The following is a 24939-nucleotide window of genomic DNA, read 5'->3' as shown; positions in this document are numbered from 1 at the left end:
ATGGCTGCCCACTGCTCCGGGTGTGTGTTCACTGCTGTGTGTGTGCACGTTGGACGGGTTAAATGCAGAGCACGAATTCCGAGTATGGGTCACCATACTTGGCTGAATGTCACTTCACTTCACTTTATGACCACCATGTACCCATCCTCTGATGGCTACTTCCAGCAGGATAATGCACCATGTCACAAAGCTCGAATCATTTCAAACTGGTTTCTTGAACATGACAATGAGTTCACTGTACTAAAATGGCCCCCACAGTCACCAGATCTCAACCCAATAGAGCATCTTTGGGATGTGGTGGAACGGGAGCTTCGTGCCCTGGATGTGCATCCCACAAATCTCCATCAACTGCAAGATGCTATCCTATCAATATGGGCCAACATTTCTAAAGAATGCTTTCAGCACCTTGTTGAATCAATGCCACGTAGAATTAAGGCAGTTCTGAAGGCGAAAGGGGGTCAAACACAGTATTAGTATGGTGTTCCTAATAATCCTTCAGGTGAGTGTACATGTTAATTTAAATCAATTAAAAATCTGATTATATTTTTAGCCTTTTTGCCTCTCTTTTTATTTATACAAACTACCAATTTTAATGAATATATTGGGGTTAGTAAAGTCCAGTAGTTTTAGAATAAAAATAAATAAATAATATATTTATTTATTTATTTACTTACCATTAATTGATCAATTATATATTGTATGATCATTATATTAATATTATTATTTATAATCAATTATATAATGGTACTGTTTATGTTTGTTTAGTTTTTTAATGATTATTATTTAGTTATGGAACAAATAGCATGTTTAATGTAAACACCCCCTAATAAAATGTCCAACTGTTGTGAATAAAACTACCTAAAAACAAACCTAATTATTTAGGATTTGCGTAAAATAGATAGGTCAACTAAAACTAGTCGTTCTGGCCATTTTGCAAATCGTAAAGTTAAGGAGAAAAGTTGAGGAACAATACATCTTGCGAGCCAGATTCAAACTCATATTGCCCACGTCGGCACCACAGCTCAAAAAAATTATGATGATTTTGGATTCAACAATACACTTTCGTCATCAGAAAATGTTATTGTCCTGCTATTTAATCTCTTGTGATTAAATAGATTAAATAATTTCATTATTAAAATAGTTTTAAAATAAGTGAGATAAGTGAGAAAATGATAGCTGTAATACACCCATAAGTGCTTACTCACTGCTTAAACATCTGTTTATGTTTTAAACCCGTACAAAATTCCAGTTCTGAATGACAAAGCGCCACACCTCCACCTATGGGTATGTTTAGAGTCACACAGAAGACTTTCTTACATAATGATAAAAGAGCAGGAAGCTTGTCAGTGTGAGATGTGGTTTGATGGAAAAGGAGGGATTCAGGTGGGAAACAGGTGTTATCTGAAAGAAAGTGTTTGCAGAATCACACAGGACATTGCTTTTGTGTTTAGGGCTGTATTGTGCTCCAGAGGAGGTCCCTAGACCATTTTTCAAGGTGTACGAAAGAACTATGTATATTCCCCCTTTAAACCTGCGCTTTGCTTCTTTTGTGTTGCATAAAATGGGGCCGAGGAGCAATTTTGCCCATTTTCTTTCCCAGAGGTACAGAGTTTAATCTTGTTTCTCAAGGGACAGCGTGTGAATTTGAAAAAAGGGCTTAGTGCAAGGAGCTATGGACTCCCGGAAGACCGTATGGACACAAGAAATGAGTCTTGTCTGAAGCGCTTTAATGTTCTCATTTGGCTTTGATAGGTGTGAGAGGCCTGGATGTTACCTCACCGAGAGCCAGTTAGGAGACAGGACACAGCATGCTTCATCCTCACACCTCTTAACTGTTTGAGAGGGATGAGTGATTGAAACAGACACTGATATCATGTTACAGAGAGTCCTTGAGCCGCATAATACACATTATTGTTGCTCGGTGGGAGCTGTAAAAAAAAAAAAAAAAAAATGTTTTGTTCCTCATTAGTGTATTTTATTCTTTTCTGCACTGAAAATCTTTTTTCTTTTTAACTGGTCGTGTTTTTGTATGTTAAGCATGAATGATTTTTGAGGTCTTTTGAAATATTTTGACTTAAGCCTGGAATACACTACACGATTTTTGCCCCGATTTTACAGTCTGAAAAAGTTGTCGCTAGTTGAAAGTTGAAAGTCAGAGCCAGTCTGCAGATTACAGCTGACAGATTACACAGAAAATCGCGTAGTGTATGATGGTCACAGACTCCGATTTTTTAGCTTCAGACTTTGATTCTATCCGGTCGGAGGATATCAAACATGTTTGATATTTTCAGCCGATTTTAGAACACATATGTTTTCATTTGTCATGGGTCTCCTAGCTAGAGGGCGCACGTTTCTGCGTGAGTTCGTTGTGATCGGAACAACTTTAAAGTCTGGTAGTGTATGATCTTCAGTCGCGTAGTGTATAGTTAAGTTAAGTTAAGTTAACAACTTTATTAATCCCAGTTAACAACTTTATTAATCCCATATTAGTGTATGATGCCCAGTTTTCCTTTGTCACTATTTGGTGTATGATGCCTAATGTTTTAAAAATAAATTCAGATTTTAAAAGTCGTGTAGTGTATTCCAGCCTTTATTTGTTGTCAGTTAAGATCGTGCAGCTTGCTGAGGAGAAGTATGCTATTGCTTTTCTAAGTCCTTCGGATGAGACTGAGGTCCTGACTCTCTCTGGTCATTAACATCCCAGGATGTCCTTCGAAAAGAGTAGGGGTGTAACCCCGGCATCCTGGCCAAATTTTCCCATTGGCCTCTGACCATCATGGCCTCCTAATCATCCCCATACACTGATTGGCTTCATCACTTTGTCTCCCCTCCACCAGTAAGCTGGTGCGTGTTGGGCGTTCTGGCACACTATGGCTGCAGTCACATCATCCAGGTGGATGCTGCACATTGGTGGTGGTTGAGGAGATTCCCCCTCTTTCATGTAAAATGTTTTGAGTACCCAGAAAAGCGCTATATAAATGTAACATTATTATTATATAAGCAATAGTATGTATGAGTTTTATTTGATGGATGATAAAATGAGTAAGATTTGGGGGTGATGTCTTTTGACTAGAATTTTATTTAAATGATTTTAAAATACAATTTTAAAAAGATTATTATTATTATTATTACTATTATTATTATTATTTTGAAACTTGAACAGTCTCTGTGATGTCATCCAAAGAGGAATGTTTTTTTTTAGAGCGGCATATTTAATAAATTTTTTATTCTATTTTAGTAATGAGTGGGATTCAGGGGTGATGTCTTTTGACTAGATAGTTTATTATTATAATTTTTTTTTATTAGTAGTATTTATTATTATTATTATTATTATTATTATTATTATTATTTTAAAACTTGAACAGCCTCTGTGATGTCATCCAAAGAGGAAAGTTGTTTTATAGATGCATATTTTATTTTAGTTTATTTATAATAATAATAATAATGGTATTAGTAATAAAATACTACTACTACTATTAACTACTATTAATAATAATAATTTTATTTTAGCAGCATTTACTGTGATATTATCATGAGCATCTTGTGTGTAAATGAACACAGTGCTACGCTTCACTCTGAAACATTTGTTTATTAATAATAATAAATGTTATATATTATTTATATAATAATAATAATTAGTAATAAATAATAATAACATTATTATTAATAATAATAAATGTATTTAATTATATTGCAGCTTTTGCGATTTGACAGTCTGAATATCGACGATATGACAATAAAGCCACATCACGATTTCAGTTTTGATTAACCATGTTTCTCTAGGTTTTTTTTTTTTTTTTTTTTTTTTTTTTTAGTAGCAGTTACTGTAAAACTGTATATACAGCGATGGTGGAAAAAGTTGCTTGTGAACAAGTCTTCAACTCCAAAACATGTTGTGCTGTTGCTACAAATGTAAAAGGGCTCATTAAAAATAGACACATTAGCTCAGTTAGTGTGCCTTTGTTATACAAGTTTCTCTCTTCAATCTAAAAGTCATTTGGTTGTCAAGTTTACCTTGGCAGATATACAAACTCCATTTTTAGCTCACCTTTCATGAAGTTTGCACACGGTAACTTTATCAAGCAAAACTAAATGAGGGAGAAAGCGAGATAGAGTTTGAGAGGCAGTGAGCGAGAGGTCATTTGGGGTTGTTTGGATTTTCCATGTGTGATTTCCAGCAGGCTGGTGTGATGTTTCCAGCCAGCGCACCATGTTAGGACACAGTCAGACAAGCACACTTGCACTCACTTGCATGTCCACACACACACACACACACACACACTCACTCTCTCTCTTTCTCTCTCCCTACGCACACACAGGAAGTATGCTTAATTGCTCCCATTAAAGAAAACGGCTCCAAACTGAGGCTTTCCACTCTGTTTCCAGTTTCTTTTCTATCGCAGGAAAAGGAGCTTTCAGCATTCTACTGTTTCAGTATCAGACTTTAATACGTATACGCACTTTCACAGCTTTTAACATCAAGCCCTGTCCTAGTTCCAGTGCTTTCTTCTGTTTGACAGTGAAACACATTCAGAATCCATTTTCAGTGTTTCCCCTGCCATTATTTTATTTAATTTTATTTTTATTTTTATAAAAGCCAAGCCAAGCATTTTCTTGATAAACTGCACACAAAAAGACCAGAAACATTTAATTATTTTTTTTTATTTCATTTTCACTTCAAATTTGATTCTAAAGAATGTTCATGCAGAATTTTGTGACCGTTATTATAGTAATAATAATAACTATTATTATTTTATATATATATATATATATATATATATATATATATATATATATATATATATATATATATATATATATATATATATATATATATATATATATATATATATATATATATATATATATATATATATATATATATAATTATTTTTTAAAGGTTAAACTTTTTTCTTAAATTTTATAGCTGTTGGTTCAACTTCTGTTGTTTTTTAAATGTGCTTTAGGAATAAAGTTTGACCTGTGGTGACCAGGCTTACAGAAAATATTTGATTTTTACCTAATTGTTTTCAAGTTTATCAAGTATAATTTTGGTCCATCTGATCATGTCCGTGACTTTCCTCTCAGAACTGATTTCAATAAATAATCGTAGCGGTTTTGGCGGGATGAGGGGTGTGGGGGGTGTCCACTGGAAAAGAAAAGACTGTCCGTCACGGTCTCTTGCCATCTGGCCTTGATTTTCCTCTCAGACCCTCCCTCTGAAAATGGTTTGCGGACAGAGGGGTGTCATCGTGTTACGGGCTCTACCCGTCACAGAGGACAGCTGGCTAACTCTAATCAGATGGTAGCAGGCTTGTGTGTGTTTGTGTGTGTGTGTGAATGGCTTTATCTGGCCGCACCCCTCGGTCCTGCTCTCAGGGAAACACCTGCATTGAGCCTGCAGATCGTATCAGTCTAAGCTGACTGACTCCCAGAGAGGGGATTGTACAGACCACCATCTGCTTTTGGAGGCTGACCTTTTCTTATAACCATATGGCATTATACCGTTCTTCACTGTCCATGCACGTGCACTAAATGAGCAGGTAGATGATGAGTCTGTTAGCGACTGGACAGTGAAGTCAGAATACTTTGATTTGTCAAAATCAGACCTCTGTGTGTGTAGCTGTGTATTTAGATAAAAGTTGTTCAGAAAGGTGGAGTCTTTAGCAGTTGAGTAAAGTGCGGTTGAAAGAAGTTCTCTGAATTTAGATGGCTAAGGTGATAAAATATTATGATGCATAGTTGTTAACTGATCTGTCACATATGTCTGTTTTCAGTTACACATAAAAATCTAATCGTAATTTAATAAATATAAATTATACCATAATTATTAAATAGTTATTATAAAATATTTTTTTATAATATTTTTATTTAATTTTGTTTATTTTTTTATTATTATTATTAATTTTTGTTTTTGTATATAATAATAATAAGAATTAACAGTATTTTTTATTACAATTATTGTTGTTGTTGATGTTTTGTCATAATCAATAAATATTAAATAGTTATTATAACACATTTTATGTTTGTAAAATATAATTATTAATTAAATTTTACAATATAATAATTTATATAATAATTAATTTTATTAATATTAAATTAAATTTAGTTTTTTAGATGTTAATAACAATTAACTATATTTTTATTATTATTACAATCATTGTTGTTTTTGTTGTTGTTATTTAATGTCACTACATAACTACATAAACTTTCTATAATAATAATAATAATAATAACAATAAATATATTTTTATTGTTATTTACTGTCACAAAAATAAATACAAGTAAAAAATAAACACTGACAAAAATACAGAAATATATAATTCTTATATAACAATATAAATTAGAGATGCTTTTAAATTTGCCTGTTTCAAGCCTGTTTTTGTGATTTTAATATTATTGAAAATTATATCTATCATCATTCTATTCTGTTCTGTTCTTATTGTTGTGTTCTGTTGCTTAAAATATCATTTAAACCTACTGATAAATTATCGATCTCTATGATGCCCATGGAAATCAGCTATATGAGTATTGCAGTCTCAGTTTGGACTCGTCATTCCTTAGTCATGGACCTCCTGCAGAAAGTCTTTGTACTGTTAGTTTAGGCCATTGTGATTCTAATAGCAGCCCGAGACCTCGGAGTCATCCATCAGGCCTGGCAGAGCAGCAGAGACATTGTCCCAGAGATTCGGGGTTTCTGTCCTGCCCTGAGACCAACACCCCGATATTTGTGGGTCATTTTCAAATGCTCAAATCTTTTCAGAGACAAATGGTTAAATCTGATTTCATCACTTTTCTGAGAGAGGTTTTATTTGACAAGATGATGAATTTGAGTGAGTGAGCCACGTGTCTCAGACAGACTCAGCACAGAGAATGCAGACTGGAGTTAGTGTTATCTGAAATCAAAACAAAGAACAAATAGGGTTGGCCATGAGTTAAATCAATTTTACTGTATTATCATGCCTTAAAGGGACAGTTCACCCAAAAATGAAACTTCTGTCATCACTTACTCACCCTTGTGTCATTTCAAACCAACTTTTCTTTTCCTACAGGACACAAAATAAATATTTTGTAGACTGCCATCAATGTTTTAAAGCTTCAAAAAGGGCACAAAAACATGAAGCATCTACACTAATCTCACTGTATAAAACATGCACTGTATTCCATGTTTTCTGAAGCCATATGATAGATTTGTGTAAGAAGCATAGCAAAATGTAAGACAGGTTTGCAATGACATGAGAGTGAGTAAATGCTGACAGAAATCATTTTAGACATTGAAAAATCCAGGTTTGGATATCACAGCATAAATCATATGCTTTCATTTAGTTTGCTGGAAGAGACTGACGACAGAGAAAGCTGTCAGCGCACAATGATTGACGAACCCCATATTTGGCAGCATCTTTCCCCTCTGAAGACACGCTGAGGTTAACCCTGCGTCAGTGTGAGGTCCATTTATCAGCTCGCTTTTAATTGCAACCAGTGGGTGTTCCTCAGAGCTGCTTTACTTTATGCTGATCAAGCTGAAATTGTAATTTGATGACCTTTAACCCACCACATCCTCGGTGGCTTTTGTGGCCTGCCCTCCACCAGCATAGCATCAACTCTTTAGTAACGCCACTATAAAGGAATGCCATCGACCCCCTCGCTGTTTTTTTTTGTGTTTTTTTTACTGCTAATTCCAGTGCATCTGGTAAACCACATTTTGTAGCCTACTGTTCTTGGTCAGAGACTCTACTCTAAATGTTTCTCAAACTTGTGTTTGCTTTTAAAATTTTTGTCATCTCTCATTTTTAATGATTCGCTGTTGTTGAGTGAGTCATCAACAAACCTGAACAAATTTCTGAGAACAACATTGCTGAGTCATCAGAAGATTCGATTCAGATGACCTGTTATTGGTGGATTGTCAGCCATATATATATATATATATATATATATATATATATATATATATATATTATATTATTCATTATTTAATTATATATAGTCCATAATAATTCATAATGTTAATTATATATGTTTTATATATATGTATGTATGTGCGTGCGTGTGTGTGTGACCACCCTGCTGCGTAGAGTTTGTCATAAAAATATTAAATTGTTTGTATATATTTTGTATATACTTTAATGTGTTCTAATGAGTTTGCACTGGACAGTCCAGCTGCATTTTCCGAATTCCGGTTGAGAGAGTAGAGTTACCGTGACAACTGCAGCGCATCCTCTGACAACAAAAGAGGACCGCTTGGGCAACCACTTGTCTCTGTCTCTCTCATTCATTGTTAAGAGAGTACTACATATATATATATATATATATATATATATATATATATATATATATATATATATATATATATATATATATATATATATATATATATATATATATATATATATATATATATATATATTATATATAAGCATGATTTTAATAGTAAAATATGTAATATATATAATAAAATATATATATATATATATATATACATACACTTGTATGTTATAATTTATAAATTAATTATAATTTATAAATTAGTTTATAGTTACATATAATTAATATAGCACATAATAAAACATTACCATGTATAATAAAAAATGCTAAATATACTTTAAATATATATAATTAGTGTAATATTAATGTATTAATAAATTATATGTATTATATAATGTAAAAATTGTGTACAAATAATAATAATATATATATATATATATATATATATATATATTATATATATATATACTGCAGACGATTATTCGTGATTAATCGCATCGAAAATAAGTGTACTGTGTATATTTATTATGTATATATAAATACACACACATACAGTATATATATTTAAAATATTTAAATGTGTATATACATTTATATTCTTATTTTATATTATATATAAATATATTATAATTAAATAATAAAAATAAAAACAATTCTTAAATATATACATGCATGTATTTGTAGTTATATATACATAATGAATATACACAGTATACACAAATATATATATATATATATATATATATATATATAATATATTTTTTTTTCTTTCTTTCATTATTATTTTATATTATCTCATACTATCACCAGGGGGTGTTGAGTAATAATCAGCTGTGATTCAGGATTTCTGTGGTGATGGTGTTGTTTATTTGATCTCTTGTTGAGAGTTAGCTCTTTGATCAGTTTATGCTTTGGTTTGTCTACCAAACTCCACAGGGGAGACTCTCAAAACTCAGCACTCGTCGACAGGCTCTCTCACTCTCTCTTTCTCTGTCCCTGTAAGTCCCCTTTCTCTCTGGAGGTTGTTTTGCAGGTTTGCCAAGTCCAGCTGAGCATGTTTTCAAGTGACTGAAAAGAATGAATTATGCAGCAGTAAGCATGCTTACAGCTGGCCGTTTGGAGTGTCTTTGATCTGAGAGCGGAGTGTGCATGAATGCCCGCATTGTGAGTGTACAGAGCATGTTTGTGTGTGTGTGTGTATATGTGTGAGTGTGAGTGGGTGAGTGAATGAGTGAGTGTGTGTACGCGTGTGTTTGTGTTTGGAAGAATAGGGAGGCCCAGGTCTGGGTTAGAAGAGATTACACTGCAGGCACGTTGGGCAAAGGCTAGCTGGAGAAAATACCCTGATGCTGTTTGTTGGCTGACGGTCAGATATTGTCCTTAAAGGACTAGTTCAAAATGAAATCATCTACTCACCTTCATGACGTTCCAACATGTCTTTTTTCCATGAAACACAAAAGATGTTTTGAGGAAGATTCACACTGCTGTTTTCCATATAATGAAAATACATTGTGACTAGAGACTGTCAAGCTTCTAAAAGCACTATAAGCCCAGTAGTTCATATCCACACTATATTTTCATAGCGCCATCTTTCCATCTTAAATTCTGTATCATAGGATTAATGAGGAATAGACAATACATTTATGCACTGAAAACTTTACCTTTGCCCTCTCATTTAAATTGCATTTTAATGTTAATATAATCCAATTAATTTTTAATCAAAAAAATGTAATTATACTAATTACATTTAACTAAAAAATAATTTAATTTAGATTAGATTAGTTTTCTGTGAGTTGTAGGACAGTGACTGGCTAGTGTTACACTGATGATCTGGTCATATCAGTGTTAATTTACTATGATTAAATATGTTTTTTTTTCAATATATGAGGAATAGACAAAAAAGTTATGCACTGATAATCTTTGCCTCTGCCATATCATTTAAATTGCATTTTATTTGTGCAATTTATCATTTTTAAAATGAGCTAATGAAATTTAACAAACATAATTTTAATTAAATATTTTATTTAATTTAATATGAATTACAAGTGAATTAAGTTGTGGGACAGTGAGGCTAATGTTAAATGATATGAAAATATAGCAAAGGATATATTGACTTCAGAGCCACTTTTAGTCTATTCGGTGATTTACACGTCTGCCACAATATTGTAACATTGTATTTGAATTATCTTCATCCTTTATCATTTGGTACAAACCATTTAATTGTGTTTATTATATAAATTTGGATAATTAAAACCTTGAATCGATTGACAGATCTAGTTTGTGTTGTATAATAAAGCTAATATTTCATGTATGTATTTTTCTACATGTATATATTGTATATATTATTCTTCATGTATGTATTTAATATACATTTATAGTCGCCACTACTGGTGTAATACTGAAGTTTTGCAGCAAACTAAAGCAAAACAATGAATCAATGTAAAGTCACTAAAATAATTTGTTTAAACAATGTAAATAAAGGTTGTATAATGTTACTGTCTATTAACAAGTATTTCTGTATTTTCTTTTACAGGTCGTAATGAATTAATCGCCAGATACATCAAACTCAGAACGGGAAAGACACGGACGAGAAAGCAGGTTAGCAGAGTTGCCTCAAGTTCTAAGCGTGACATGAAATAAATAATGCTGCTTATAGAGGCTATTTCCAATAAACTCACATTGTGACGAGCCAGACTTTGTTTATGGCTTCATCCAAACGTTGTCTGGCTGCCTTACTGCCTTCCCTAGTTACCAAAGCGCTCTTCACTGAGTGGACACCTGTTGCTTTGTGCTCTCAATTCAGTGCAAAGCTTTACAATTTTACCAATTTTGACTTAAAAACTGAATTTTTAACTAATTAAATATCTTTCTTGTTGCTGAACAAGTAATGTGAAAGGTTGTGTTGGATGTTCTGTTTGTAATTAAAGTGCATGTTTTTCTGGCTAATGGCAGGGGGCCTTTCATCTCCATGGTTACAAAATGCTCCTTTTGTGTGTGTGTGTGTGTGTGTGACCAGGTCTCCAGTCATATCCAGGTTCTTGCCCGGAGGAAATCCAGAGAATTTCACTCCAAGCTAAAGGTACATGCCAATCTTGCATTTGACACAGTCTGTGTGTGTTTGTGTGTAGTTTCTCAGGCCATATCCGTACTGATCTGTGTGTGTGTGTACGAGTGACCTGCTGTTTGGTTGTCTGTAACCTAGATTTGCTGCTTGTGACTGGCCTGCTTAGTATGCAGTCAACTGGCTAACTTCTTTTCTTCTGCGTGTTTGTCCGTTTCCTTCCTGTTTTGCACAAAAGTGTGTTTGTTTTGGAAAGGCATCGCATGCACACCGAAATATTTAATGTGTGATACACGGGTTGACTTGAGTAAAGTTGTTCAAGGACAGTCACACAATTTAAAATGCAGTGTGAAAGTCAAAGCAGACGTGCCACCTTTAGACATTATTCAGTATGCGAGTACCTGTCTAGTTGCAATTTTGTTTTTGTCTACATATAAGTTCAGGTTACTGATTATTTTTGATTTGTAATATGCATTGCTAAGAACTTCATTCGGACAACTTTAAAGGTGATTTTCTCAATATTTTGATTTTTGTGCACCCTCAGATTCCAGATTTTCAAATAGTTGTATCTCAGACAAATATTGTGCGATCCTAACAAACCATACATCAATATTTTGTGAAAACCATTATTTATTTTAATCAGGGATCTTCTGTTCTAGACAGATCGGAAGAACAACATTAATTTGAAATGAAAATCGTTATAAATGTCTTCACTGTCACTTAAAAAAAATAATAATTAAAGCACCTTTGCTGAATAAAAGTGTTAATTTATTTTATAAAGCAACACTTTAATATTGTATTAAAATAATAATTCCAAATGGTCATATACAACATAATGTATTGTGGTGTGTAGATGCTGATGTTGTCATTGGCTGACCTGGATGTCAAAGGATAGTGCTTTTGAGCAGCTGTGGCATCTGGTGGTTAAACAGCAAATGACAGTCCACTGACAAAACCTCTGTTTAGTTTTTCTCTCTTTTTTCGTATTATTTTGGTGCTTTTTCCAAGGGAGAAAGAGGGTGAATAGGATTGGTTACTCATTTCATTTGGCAGCGTCTATGATGATACAAAAGGCTCTTCTTTAAGCATATGTGCTCCAGTACTTGTCAGCCTGCTTGACAACAGTGAAACACATTTATCAGACAGTATGACTGACTGCTGCTTTCATGCGCCGCAGCTGACTGCTTTGCATTTATACAGCATTTCTTACAAGAACAGAGCTCACATTCTTCACACAAGGCCTGTTTATTCATATAAGTTTGTCAATAAGCATGAACAGTAAATGAGAGAGCCTATTAATCACCACACAACAAAAAGTATAAAGTCAAAACTAACAACATAATTTACATGCTGTGCATTCTAGAAACTCACAAACCTAGTTATGGCAACATTTGAGGGATATTGCTGGTCTGTAGTATTCGTAGATTGAAAGTAATTCACATGTTGTAGTATCTGTGACTCATAAAGCTGAATTTAATTTCCTTCTTTACAGCTTTGAGTTCCTCACGTATGCTATATGTGGTAATCAGCGCTTACATAAAACTATTTAAGTTTTGTATAAAAAGTCAAAATTAAGGTGACCCAGAAGTTCTTTAGTTTATTCATTTTTAACACTTTAAATTTTCGGATTCAAAGGTCAATGGCAAAACTATTTTCCCATTTAGCTTGAATGGTAGAGCAGTTTAAAATCGGCCTTGCCTGCTTTTTCACAGCGTCAGGTCTTAAGACACATTAATTTTAAAGAAATGATTAGACCCTTTACCCTTGAGCCAGGGTTAGATTTAATTTCATCTAATAAAATAAATGAGGTTTTATAGCAGTAACAGAGCAGGAGCTAAATCTTCTCTGTGGTGTGTGTCGTTGAAGGATCAGACCGTGAAGAATGATGCGATCAACAGGATGGCAGCCATGTCTTCAGCGCAGATCGTCTCGGCCACGGCCATCCACAGCCGGCTGGGGCTCATGGGACTCCCTCGACCCACCTTACCTGGGGCGACAGGGGTAAGAGATGCCCCAGACTGCTTTAAAACCATTAGTCTCCCATGCGTTGGTATTGTTTTACTATAACACTGTAATATATTTTACTCCTTTTGTAGATTTGGCAAGTGTCAACAGGGCAGCCTGGTTCCTCTCAAGAGTAAGTGTATATAACTTAACTAACTTGAATATACACGACAGATTAAAACCTGTATACAAACAACTTGTGAATTAAAAATGACACCTTGTAATAATCACTTCTTGTTCCTCAGTGTGAAGCCGTTCACACAGCAGAATTACCCCATCCAGACGGCAACAGCCATCGCAGGTGTGTATATTCATAGTTAACATATGCCTTTGATACTTTTATGAAGGTGTAATTTTGCATAAACCTACTTAGATTTTGCATATTTTTAAAAGGATAATTCTGGTTCTTATATTTGCTTGGATAAGCCACTCAAAGCTGTTCCTAAAAGCAGCTACTTTTTCGTTGTGCACATACACATATATATAATATAATATAAGAAAAATAACATAATACAGTAAAGTGAATATAAGAAGAAAATTACTTGATACTTAATATATTATTTATATATTATTATATAGTATATATTATATTCAGTATATTTATTCTATTTAAATTATTCTTAATGGCTCTTGTCGTATTGCTTCAATACATTACTTATGTTTTGAAATGCTGTGTTTGTGTGTAGCTTATGAGTCCCCCACACCCCTGGCAGCCGCAGTGCCGGCGTGGCACGGCCGCTCCATCGGTACCTCTAAACTGCGTCTGGTGGAGTTCTCCTCCTTCCTGGAGCATCAGCGGGACCCAGATTCAGTGAGTCAGCACACGTACCCACAACCACTGCAGAGAAGAGCAGCCTTGACTTGCTTTAGCAGCCGCAGTGCCACAGCTTCACTGCTGAAGACCTACATTTTTACACACGACAAGCACCTTACGGCAGCTCTGCAATGTTGTATTTATATAAAATATATGTGTGTGTATGTGTGTGTGTGTATATATATATATATATAAACGATTAATCGATTAATCGTTTGACAGCACATAATACGTAAGAAATAATAATATAGTAAATAATACAAAAATATGAATTTTTATTTATTAATTTAATTTATTGCATAAACACAATTGTACCTAATCAGACTTATTAACAGCTTATGTTGATTATAAACTACTTTGAATCTAAATGAAAGGATCAATGTTAGTAGTATTGCATGATTTTATTTGCATATTGTTGGTGAGAGATTGCTGATGATTTAGCATTTAGTCTTGGATCATGGACCTCATGTGATGCTTTAGAGAAATGCAAATCTACTGACACCAGCTGCAGGGCAGTGGGCTCTTATTAGAGATGGTCATGATGACCGAGGTCACATCCTGCCTTTTTCCTGATCCACTGATAATAATGCAAATCTACACAACCTCAAATCTCCACCAAACTCATTTGGAGTTCAAAACCAAATGAAGTGCTAAGCTAAAACAGACCTTTTCTGGTAAACTACAAGAACCCAGAAGTGTAGCTTCAGAACATGCTGCTTCAGAACATACAATCCAGTACTCATCCAGAAGTGGGACTCGCTCCCTTTAGTGTCTTCAAATTAAGTGTCTTTAAGCACTGATCTGACTCCAGTCATGGCAATGAAGACAAAACAGCAGACCCGGGAAGAAGTTGTTGTGACCTGCAGGTTACCAGAATGCCTTGCGTCCGTGTTAAAGCAGACCTGTGTAATGGATCATGTTGGCAGCATCTCTATGAAATGCTTGTCCCTCTGGTCTAGCATGACAGCGGCTATTAATCTTGCATTTGTAGCTATACGAAGAAGGAGCTGTGTTCTCAATACAGTCGTCCAGTCACACAAACATTCAGCTTTGGGGAAGAGGTTCAGAATGTACCTGAAATGCCTCACAAATGCAATCTGAAATGCTTCATTACTCACACAAGCAACATTTGAGAATGGCATTTGAACTTGTTGAAAACTATAAACTATATAGAAAAAGCTTGTTGCCCAGGCAACATCTCACGTAGTAATTCTTGCTCAAAATAAGAGTTAGTAAATTTTCTATAGCCTGTACTAGTAATGTTGCATTGATGTAATTATGTCTCTTTTTGCAGTACAACAAGCATCTGTTTGTGCACATCAGCCAGACAAATCATTCGTACAACGACGCACTCCTGGAGACAGTGGACATACGTCAAATCTACGACAAATTTCCTGAGAAGAAGGGCGGGCTGAAGGAGCTGTTTGGAAAAGGACCTCAGAACGCCTTCTTCCTGGTTAAGTTCTGGGTGAGTCTTATTTGAGTTTGAGCGTAGCTGTTAGCACATTGACCTCATGCAAACAATAACATTTGTTTGGATCATTTTCCAATCACATTTCCTTCTTTTCCCTGCACTTCTCCCCAGTTTTTTCATGGTTTCTGTAATTCACACTGCATTGGCGTTACTGCATTGTGGTGAGATATATTCTGAATGTATTTATATGTGATATGCTTTAAAATGAGTAAATCATGAAATATAATTATTGATCATTAATTTATCAGTTTTGTAAAAGTTTGTTTTAACTTTTGGGCTCTAATATAATAATTAATATTTAATATAAATACTTTTTATATTAAAATACAGAATTTTCAATAAAATATGTAAATGTAAAAAAGAGGCACCTCTATTAATATTTTTTTGAGTACGGGCACATTTGGCTTTGGCTTAAAAAATCTAAATAAAAAATAATTCACACATTACAAATCGCAAACCAAAAAAATTAAATACATAAAATGTTAATATTTAATTTTAATTCTAATATGAACTTTAATTTAAACAATTAATTTTTATAATGGCTTTTATATGTCTGGAATAAAGGTAATTCTTGTAATAATTCATGATTAATTTCTTACATTTCTTCACATTTGGCTTTTTTATGTAAATTGTAATACAATTTTAATTGTTAATAAAACCTTTAGTAAACATAAAAAAAGGTTTAAATTAAAAGATATCATAGCCAGTATAAAATTTATAATGTTTTTGAAGTGTGAGCAATTTTGGGTTTATTTAAAAATATATAATAATGTTAATATGTCATATTGATACTATTACTATTAATTATTCATATAATAATATTAACTATTACAATTTTTTAAATGTTGTGAAATATAAAACTAAATATCCATAACTAATAATAAATAGTTGTTTATAGTAAAGTATGGGCAATTTTGAATATATTTTTTTTTATTAAATACAAGCGTTAATCATAAACTTTACATTTTTATATGTATTAAGCATTTTAATATTTATCTTTAAATAAATCTTTTTTTTTTACGGATTTTTATAGTCTAAGACTGAAAATCTAACCTGGGTACAATCTAGGGATGTAACGATTACCGGTTTGACGATAAATCATGATAAAATTCCCCGCGGTTAGTATTACCGTTTCATATTTTAATTATCATTAAAACCGTATTCGATTACCGTGATTTAAACAACTCGCGATAAATAAATACTGTCCGGCATAAAGCAGAGTTTTCAGTAACAGTCTCACGAGCGCACAGCAGCACAGTAGTTTCGTTCTGAGTGAAAATAGGGCGGAAAAGCTGGGAGGTTTTAAAAGAGTGCTAAGGGAATTATACAAATTAATATATCAATGAATTAATCATATGAATGTACCTCTGAAGGATCTGACTGTCTTCAGAAACAATTCGATGGCATTTTGTTTTCATCTTCGCTCCATGTAATACCTAAAGGAAGTGTTCGCGGAGTTCACAGGAATCAGCTGTAATTCAGCTTTTCCGTATAAAGCGCCACCTGCTGCCAGAGAGTGGATTTACAGACACTTATTTACATTCAGCCTGTGTGCAGTTTCTGTCTGGCCAAAAAATTGACCAAATTTGCATGACCTGCTGTAAATTTTAACCGGTTGATGAAAAACAAACTTATGTGCATTTAAACAATTCAGATATGCTATATAGAATTATTTATGGAGCCGATAAAATGCATATAATCACTTATTAATTATCATTTTAATTTAACCCTTTTCTTTAAAGGCTGAAATGTGTGGTCTACCTTTATGTTAAACTTTTTCAAAGCTTTATTTGAACATTTACATTATTTATTTGAACATGCTATTAAACTGTTGTCAGTCAAATTGTCATTTAAAATCCAGACCTCATTGGTAATGTTATTGTTTTAGTGATTAAGCAAACAAAAAGTCATTTTATTTGCTGTTTGTTGATTTTTAATTATGAAACTTGGTGAAGGGATTTATGTTTCGGTACTTTTTGAACATCTCCAGCACATTTTAACAATACCGTGATAATACTGATAACCGTGATAATTTTGGTCACTATAATCGTGATTAGAAATTTTCATACCGTTACATCCCTAGTACAATCTATACATAAAATACATTTGAAAAATAATCTCCTATGACATAAAAGCGCCCAAAGTTTAAGAATCAGCCGTATATCAGCATTTGAGCATCGGCTGTTGAAAAACAGCACTAGTCACCTGCGACAGCTGAACTGGTCTGATTAAAGCCAGCAGTGGCGTGTTTAATCCAGAGCGGTCTGAATGTGAAACTTTAATACAGCTGATGCTGGATTTGATAGGGAGCCTTTATTTGAACACCTGCTGCTCTGAGCGACAGGTGCAAGTGCGTGAGCCGAGCAGATTACCACATCCTGTACATTCAAACACCACTCTCTGGAGGTTAACACTCATTACACTCTTGCAGCAGATACTAGTTTTGGATGGTGGCCTTGTTTATCTTTTATTAATGGGTGTTCTAGGACACAGGATACAGTGTTTTTATCGTTTTTTTTTATCTCTATGCAATAATCATATTTTATAGCCTTAAAATCCCTGAGACTGCGCAAAATAGGTTTTCAACAGTGTCTGATTATGTACTTATTGTTTTAAAATAAACTTTAAGTTTCATTAAATGCAGCTGTAGAAGAAAAAAAAGCCAGTGATTCCAGGTGTCTGTGGCTTTGATGAATATGACAGGCGGCTTTATTCACAGCTTCAAATGCCCAAAGAGTTTACGGTTGACATACTGCTGACAATTATTTATAAGTGTCTGACAAATTACTCCTTTATTTATCCAACTGTATGCAAACCCTGGGGTGGAATTCAACACATTTGCTTTTGTCAGTGTTTTCTCTCCTTCTGTTCATTCATTGTCACTGAGCTTTTATCTGGTGTGTCCGCAGGCCGACCTCAACTGTAACATCCTGGAGGATTCTGGGACATTTTACGGCGTAACGAGCCAGTACGAGAGCTCAGAGAACATGACCATTACCTGCTCCACAAAGGTCTGCTCCTTCGGGAAACAAGTGGTTGAAAAAGTTGAGGTGAGGAGTGATAAATAAATAATAAATGATGAATAAGTAAAATAAAGCTTTTGTAGAAAAAGATGTTCATACACATCAAAATATTGTTATATTGAATGTAAACTCCATTTACAAGAAATATGGTTTGTTTATTTATTTTATTGCATTTACTTTTTCTGTAAAGCTCATTTAATATTTTATTTGTGATATTGTAATATCATCATAATGTAACATTTAAAATATACTTTAATTTTATATGTAATTTATTGTAAATACTGTATTATTTAAAATCATATACACATACAATTTAATATTTTTTTTAAATGTTATTTAATAACATTACAAATATTTTAAACTTAATTTTTCTAGTTTTATCTGTAATACTGTAATATTGAAAATCATATATTTGTATTTTTTAATTGTTAATATGTATTTATTTGTATATACAATTATGTAACTTGATTTGCATATGCAATTTTAAAATTAACTTAATATATTGTTTATAATAGTATTTCATATAATTTAATATGATAAAATTAATATTAGTACATTATATTTTAATGAGTAATTTTATATTACTTTATTTAATATTAAAATATCATTACTTAAGTATTTATACTATTATAATTTAAATATAGTGTGTGTCTGTATTATAGTATGTAATTTATTCATATATGAAATTTTGTATTTAATTTTAGATATGCATGTAATTATAAAATGAAAACGGTATTATTTAAAATAACATTTTTAATTAAAACCTTTTTTTCTCTTCTGGTAGACGGAGTATGCACGGTTTGAGAACGGCCGCTTTGTATACAAGATCAACCGGTCTCCCATGTGTGAATACATGATCAACTTTATCCATAAGCTCAAGCACCTGCCTGAGAAATACATGATGAACAGCGTACTAGAAAACTTTACCATCCTATTGGTAGGTCCTACAATTCCCATGTCATTTGTAAATGCACATGTGCAAATATGACTGTGTATTCGGCATCACATGTGCTCTTGTGTTGTGGTTTGCTAAAAGCTTCAATTCCTGCACTGTTCCCACAGGTGGTGACAAACAGGGAAACTCAAGAGACCCTACTGTGCATAGCCTGTGTGTTTGAGGTCTCCAACAGCGAGCACGGCGCTCAGCATCACATCTACAGACTGGTCAAAGACTAAAGCTCCTCGCCTCACACGAGTAACACTACAAGCAGACAGTCAGTGACCCACAGAGAACAGTGGAGACTTTATATTCACTGAGGCTTTTAGGCTACACAGCTGATGACTGCCAAGGGCGGCAAACCCTAACCTAAAGGACTAAGAAAAGCCTTTGAATGAATCACAAACTCGTTTTAAGTGGCTGTGCCTCTGCCAGTCCCACCCAGAAGGCTTTTGTCACATTTTGGGTGAGGTCTGGAATGAATAATAACATTATAATTTGTGTATCTCTTGTGGTGTTTATTTTTCATTAACCTGTCGTGTGGGTGAAGCGGTACGGTTACTTTGTTCAGATGTCTGTTTAACTTGGTTGATGTTTTAAACCAACATTAATGTGTTTTTTGAAAGAACGTTGCTTATATAAAATCGTATTGTCATAGAACATGAAAGCTTTTTTTTTTTTTTTCTGTTGTTCAACCTTTTATTCTCACACTGAACTATATTTCAAAGACTTTGCCCCTGGTATTTTTTGACCATTAGTGGATTTAACTGTAATAAAAGAACATAAAAAGGTACTGTATTATTTATGTGGAGCTACCTGCCTTACACTGCACACAGTGTGACCTACTTATACTAAACACTAAGAAACTAACGCGTTATTTTTTCTCATATCAAACACAAGAAAGGGAATTTACATAGCAAAATCACCAAAGCATATCGTGCCTTAGTGTTTATCATCGCAGACGTGGTTTATTTGGGAGTAAAAGTGGGCAATATCTCACATGAAGTATGTATTTTGTCCCACATTTTTTTGTCTATCCAGTCTATCTCTCTCTCATACACCAAATAAACACATTCTATCACCTCTGTGTTCATGCCAAGTGAAAGCTACAGGTGTTGAAAGTGCCTTTGCGTGTTTTTCCAGCTCAGAAAATTGTTGACACCAAAAAAACAAAGTGAGTCAGATTTGGATTCAATCACCATAATGCCTTTGACATTTTAAAAGCGGGGAGAAAAAATTAAAATTGATAGAAAAGTGTTAGCCTACTAGAGACAAGCAGACATTACTCTGGGTAAAATGACTCCTGGATCTGAATCAAACTGTCGATCTCAGTCTTATTTACCACACAGGATTGTTTTTTTGTCTGCCATGTTTTACACGTTTTGCAGAGTATTTGTTAGTAAAAAGAGCATTAAAAGAGGACACTGATGTATTTGTTTTCAGTAAGAGAACACTTTTGCCTGGAGAGCTTGGTAGCTTTTTTTTAACTAGGTGGACTTGTCAAATAATTGTTTTCAGTTGTGTATATTTTCCTCGAGGGGATGAAAATGAAAAAAATAAACTTTGTGTTTGTACTGCAAACTGGTTTGCTTAGCGTTTCTATTTTCTCTCCTGCAGTAATTAGCAGCATACTTGTTTACACACACCTTGTTTTTGAGAAACAAATATTTTAGCAGTACGAATGACATGTGGCTTTTTATTTTTTTATGTAATGTTTCTTACAACCACTAGGTGGCAGTACATAGTAAATAATGACACGCTTCCGCAATCACTATTCATTTTCACAAAATATAATTGAATACAAATTCAATTAACGTGATTATATATCATATACAAATTTTAAAATGATTATTTATTATTATTATAAATGTAATAAAAATAATTAAAATATGATTATGAAAAATCAAATATTATTATTAGTATAGCATTAATATTGTTATTGTTGTATATTACTATTTGCCACTGAACATTGATCGCTGGACCAGCTAAAGAATAAATTCAATTATATGGTTGATAGCTCATTAATGGCCAATAATATATTCTATATTATTTTGTCTAATTGAATTACAAAAGTAAAAAAATAAAAAAAATAAATAAATAATCAATGGATTTAAATGCTACAACTGAATTTAGAGATCATTATTATTATAATTATTATAACATAATTATTATTTTCAGTAGACATGTGAAGTGAAGTGGCCAAGTATGGTGACCCATACTCGGAATTTGTGTTCTACATTTAACCCATTCAAAGTACACACACAGCAGTGAACACACACACACACACACACACCGTGAACACACACCCGGAGCAGTGGGCATATGTCGACAGGTCTACGTTAGCACAACAGAACTCTCAGTATATTCCTGACGGCTTATTTCACCAGGAAAGTTGTCTTTTGCCCTCTCTCATCTGGGGATATTACAGCCTAAATACGCACTGACCGATGGGAAATCTGAACATCCGGTTACGCACAGCTGGTCAAAACCAGTGTAGTGATTTACATTACAGTCACTGACCTTTTCAGACTAACAATAATAAACCTCCTTCCACTGAAGTACTTTACAGGCTTAGGCCTACAGTATGGTCTAAATCTCATATTTTATCAAATGTACATTATGTCATCAGTGGACGTACTAGCAATTTAAAGAACTAGTAACACCAATAATATTAACAAAGATTATAGGTTATATAATGTTTCATGTGGACAAGGGTATTTTGTGTCATGTTAGGCAAGTTATTTTGTTTTAAAGCTTACACATTTATGCAGTTTAATAACAAGGGATTCCCTAACGTTTTGCTTAGCCAAACCTCTTTGACCTGAATATTTACTTGATATGATATTTTGAGTCAATATTTAAATAATTGAACAACACTCAGTGTTCACAGTTCTCTAATTGGTTAAACTAAGGTCAACTAAGAAAATGTCTTTTTTTAGTAAGTCAACTTTTTTAGTAAGTGTTTTATTTATTTATTGATTGATTTAACGTTTAAATTTATATGATATAATTATTTGCTTTCCATTCTCTTATGTTGGTTAAATGACATGCAGGTAAAATAATATAATATGCCATTTTTTAGCAAGTGTTTTATTTTGATTTTTAAATATATTTTTTAAATGTTATATTTTTTTGTGATATAATTATTAGCTTTTCATTCTGTTAATGACATGCAGATAAACTAATAAAACATTTCAACCTTTTTAGTAAGTTTTATTTACATTTTTAATTATTTGTTTTAATTTTACATTTTTATGATATAATTAGCCTTTTTCATTCTCTGATGCTGCTTAATGCATACAGGTAAACTAATAAAATCTATTTTTCCCTGCGCAGTAGTGTTGGAAATGTTCAGATGCATTTTTGCTTACACAGAACTGCTTTCAAAAACAACGGCATAAAAATGGAGTGAAAAGTGACAACTAGTCCATATATACGCAGCATGTGTTTATGATCATCTGAGTGCATTGTTATCTATATAATGAAGTTGGAGTTTAATGTCATGTGATGTTGGGACTCGGTGGGCGGTGCCTGAGCTCAGAAACACGCTGCTGCTATAGTTCAGAGACAAACACAACTCTCAGCGCGCGGCGACGACTCGTCTGTCTAGCTCATAAAGTTTTACCGCGTGTAACATTTTATCAATGTGAGAGTGCAAACTGAAACCGGTTTCGTGTACCTCGATGTGAATTATCATGGAACAAGAGGAGAGCAAAATCTCGGTGTGGGTATGCCGGGAGGAGAAGCTGGTGTCCGGACTGTCCAGACGCACCACCTGCGCGGATGTCGTGAAAGTGCTGCTGGAGGACCAGAACTTCCAGAAAGGCGCGATGCTCACCGGTCCTCCACAGTCGTACTGTATCGTGGAGAAATGGAGGGGTTTTGAGCGGATTCTGCCAAATAAAACCAAAATCCTGCGGCTGTGGAGCGCCTGGGGCGAAGAGCAGGAGAACGTGCGCTTCGTCCTGGTCAGGAGCGACGCGTCGCTGCCCAACAGCGGACCAAGGAGCGCCGAGGCGCGGGTTGTGCTCAGCAAAGAGAGCCCTTGCACTACCAGAGCCACCATGCAGATTTCACAGGAAAAACAGCGGAGGATGGTGCGGAAGGCTTTTAGAAAGTTGGACAAAATTAATCGGAAGAAAGAGGAGGTTTCAAAAGACAAATCATCTGCGGAGAAAATGGAAACGCTCGTCCATCTCATTATTTCGCAGGATCATACTATCCGACAGCAGATACAGCGAATAAAAGAGCTGGATGGTGAAATCGAGAGGTATGAATCGAAAGTTCACTTTGACAGAATGAAAATACACGGCGTAAACTACGTGCAAGACACTTATTTGCTCGACCAAGGTTTGGAGAGCGATTCCAGCGCGCATCCGGACGAGTCCTTTGCGCAGTTTGAGGAATACGCGTCACGCTGCGACCAAGTCATTCAACTTCAGGAGGAATTGGCCGAGAGGGAGGCTCTGATGGAGATACTTGCAGGTGAAATACAAGAAGAACTCAACCACAGGTGGATGAGACGGCGACAGGAGGAGCTTTCCAACAAAGACGCGGAGAGCAGTGGAGAAGAAACGGCTCTCAAGGTGACTTCGGTCCCTGAGGAGCCGGTGCCAGTGGTGCCGGACCTCCTGACAGACAATGAACTCCAATTAGAGGAGGAGAGGATCAAAACACAACTGGATACGAGTTTATATATCGGACTGCGCTTAAACACCGATCTGGAAACGGTGAAGAGCGACTTGGATATGAGTCAGGGGCTTTTGGACGCCAAGGAAAAGGAGTTGAGGGAATTACTCGAGAAGGTTCACAGATTAGACGGGTTGGAAGAGAAACAGGCGGAAGACAGCAAAGATGAGGGAGAAACCGAACAACTGCCTTCAGTAGACAATGTTTGGGTAGAGCAGGCGAGGGGACTGTCCAAAACATGCACCAATGATGATGATTCGGACACCGGATTGAGTTCAATGCACAGCCAGGACTCGGATAACGCACCTGTTTGCGAGTCACTTGTGTGACAAGACGACTTAGAATCATTCAATACGGCGCGAACTCAGGGAACATTTTCTCTCTTTATAAGAGAGGAACGCATGTAAATTATACCAGTGTAGTGTTATGATCGCCTCACTCTCTAATTGCCTCACTTATACACATGGAGAATAGCTTGTAAGGTGCAGTTTACCAAATTATAACTAACTAACCAATGCATAGACTGAGATGTCCACTGTGTGCTGACTAACGTTGCAATACCAACAGTATGTGTTTTCTGTAGCCTTATGTGTAAACTCTAGCATTAGAGTTTTGTGGGTTTTATTGCTTCCCAAATCTTATATATTCAAAATTTACATTGTTTCTCTTCTGGGG

At 34.4% G+C, this 24939-nt stretch overlaps 2 protein-coding genes across 2 annotated transcripts in view; both read left to right on the top strand.

Annotated features, from left to right (window-relative positions):
* The window catches only part of LOC306866863 (transcriptional enhancer factor TEF-1-like), a 40143-nt gene extending 18990 nt beyond the window's left edge, over window positions 1-21153 (top strand). The window contains exons 4-13 of the mRNA XM_079412262.1: window positions 10796-10860; window positions 11279-11341; window positions 13190-13324; window positions 13420-13460; window positions 13573-13628; window positions 14014-14138; window positions 15436-15609; window positions 18525-18665; window positions 19423-19575; window positions 19701-21153. Of these exons, the coding sequence (XP_079268388.1) occupies window positions 10796-10860; window positions 11279-11341; window positions 13190-13324; window positions 13420-13460; window positions 13573-13628; window positions 14014-14138; window positions 15436-15609; window positions 18525-18665; window positions 19423-19575; window positions 19701-19814 (1067 nt within the window). The 3' untranslated portion in view covers window positions 19815-21153. The remainder of the gene's footprint in view (window positions 1-10795; window positions 10861-11278; window positions 11342-13189; window positions 13325-13419; window positions 13461-13572; window positions 13629-14013; window positions 14139-15435; window positions 15610-18524; window positions 18666-19422; window positions 19576-19700) is intronic.
* A 2060-nt stretch (window positions 21154-23213) lies between these two features.
* Window positions 23214-24711, top strand: LOC306866407 (ras association domain-containing protein 10-like). The gene has a single exon (XM_079411607.1). The coding sequence runs from the start codon at window positions 23271-23273 to the stop codon at window positions 24591-24593; it is 1323 nt and encodes a 440-aa protein (XP_079267733.1). The 5' UTR covers window positions 23214-23270; the 3' UTR covers window positions 24594-24711.
* The last annotated feature ends 228 nt before the right edge of the window (window positions 24712-24939 follow it).

Source organism: Barbus barbus (assembly GCF_936440315.1).
Source record: "Barbus barbus genome assembly, chromosome: 48".
Classification (NCBI taxonomy): Eukaryota; Metazoa; Chordata; class Actinopteri; order Cypriniformes; family Cyprinidae; genus Barbus; species Barbus barbus.
This window is presented reverse-complemented; position numbering and strand designations above follow the sequence as displayed.

Coding starts and splice junctions, on each gene's coding strand:
- LOC306866407 (XM_079411607.1), top strand. CDS start 23,271: ATGGAACAAGAGGAGAGCAAAATCTCGGTGTGGGTATGCCGGGAGGAG.